We start from the raw sequence: 1,364 nt of genomic DNA, 5'->3' as shown, positions 1-1,364 counted from the left end.
TTTCAGATTGTGTGTGGCAACTGCAACAGATTCTGCCCTCTGCCTTTGAATTCAATGAAAGATATCTGCTTATTCTTCATGATCATGTTTACTCAGCTCAATTCGGAACTTACATTGGGAATTGCCAGAAGGATCGCATTGATCTAAGGTAAGTTTGGTATTTATTTTTCTGGCAGGATTTGAAGAAATGCTATTTATATTTCAAAAGGAGGATAAACAAGTAAATAATTACAGATCTCATTTATTCATAATTGATCATGTGTCTATACAGATTGGCAGAAAGGACTTACTCACTCTGGGGTTACATGAAGATGCATGAAAGCGAGTACAGGAACCCACTGTATCGACGAGACTCAACTACAGATGTCCTCAAAGTAATTCTTTGCCCCCAGAGCATCAGGTATGTATCCTTTTTGTCTTTTTAAAATAATCATATTTTCCTGTGTTTATGTCTTTCTCCATATGTTTTTTACTCTCTATTAAGATCTTTACTTAAAATAAGGTGTATTGGTAAAGCAGACTACTTTGTAATATCAGCAAGGTTCTGTGGTATAATTTTTCATGGTATGCTACCATTTGTTTTTATATGCTTGAACATCAAGTAACTTTTTAAATCAAATAGTATATTTATTATGAAAGAATTTATAAAATTTATAAGACTGTAAAAGGGGGGTAAAAAAAACAAAAAAAGCAATGATACAGTTTCAGTTCTCCATTATCAATTAGTACAAGGCACAGCTGAACATGTTCCTCCCATCCAGGTTCTGGCGTGGCATGTACAACCGCTTTGAGAATGGTGTGCATCCACGAGAGCCCCTAGGCGACCTCTTGGCAGCAACAACGGAGCACACACAAGGGCTCACAGACCAGGCAGAGTTTCTTACAAAGGTAAGACCTTGTTTGGATATAGTATTAGGGGAAGAAGAAGAAAATGTGAATAAAGAGCAATAAAGAAGGGAGAAGTGGAAAATGGGATGGAAAGGAGGTGTCAAAAAGGAATGTGATGAAAATAAGATGGATACAATAGGCAAGAAAGCATGATACAAAGTTGAAATATGTGCTTTTACATTGATTTCTGTTAATAAAAATTTTCTAATATCCCCAGCGCATCACTTGGCTTAAGAGTGAGTTAGAACTGAAAAGTGGCCATTCACAGAAGAAAGACACAGACAACCGGTTACTTGAAGATGGAGCACAACAGGTATAGTATTTCCACTAAGGAAGCACATTTTCTGATTACAAAATAAAGTATAATGTACTTTGTATTGCATTGATAAAATGAACATTTTTCTTCATTACTGAATAATGTTAGTGTCATTTTATCATAAAGAGTAACCTAAGTATTAGTTCTGCTGTTACCTTAT

The 1,364-nt window shown here is 35.3% G+C and overlaps 1 protein-coding gene across 1 annotated transcript in view; it reads left to right on the top strand.

Annotated features, from left to right (window-relative positions):
- LOC119592119 (myotubularin-related protein 8-like) overlaps positions 1–1,364 on the top strand; it is a 99,568-nt gene that overhangs the window by 96,110 nt on the left and 2,094 nt on the right. The window contains exons 11-14 of the mRNA XM_037940940.1: positions 7–148; positions 272–400; positions 762–888; positions 1,106–1,201. Coding sequence (XP_037796868.1) covers positions 7–148; positions 272–400; positions 762–888; positions 1,106–1,201 — 494 coding nt within the window. The remainder of the gene's footprint in view (positions 1–6; positions 149–271; positions 401–761; positions 889–1,105; positions 1,202–1,364) is intronic.

This window comes from Penaeus monodon, chromosome 29 (assembly GCF_015228065.2).
Source record: "Penaeus monodon isolate SGIC_2016 chromosome 29, NSTDA_Pmon_1, whole genome shotgun sequence".
Classification (NCBI taxonomy): Eukaryota; Metazoa; Arthropoda; class Malacostraca; order Decapoda; family Penaeidae; genus Penaeus; species Penaeus monodon.
Note: the sequence above shows the minus strand (reverse complement) of the source record. Positions and strands in the feature narration are given on the sequence as shown.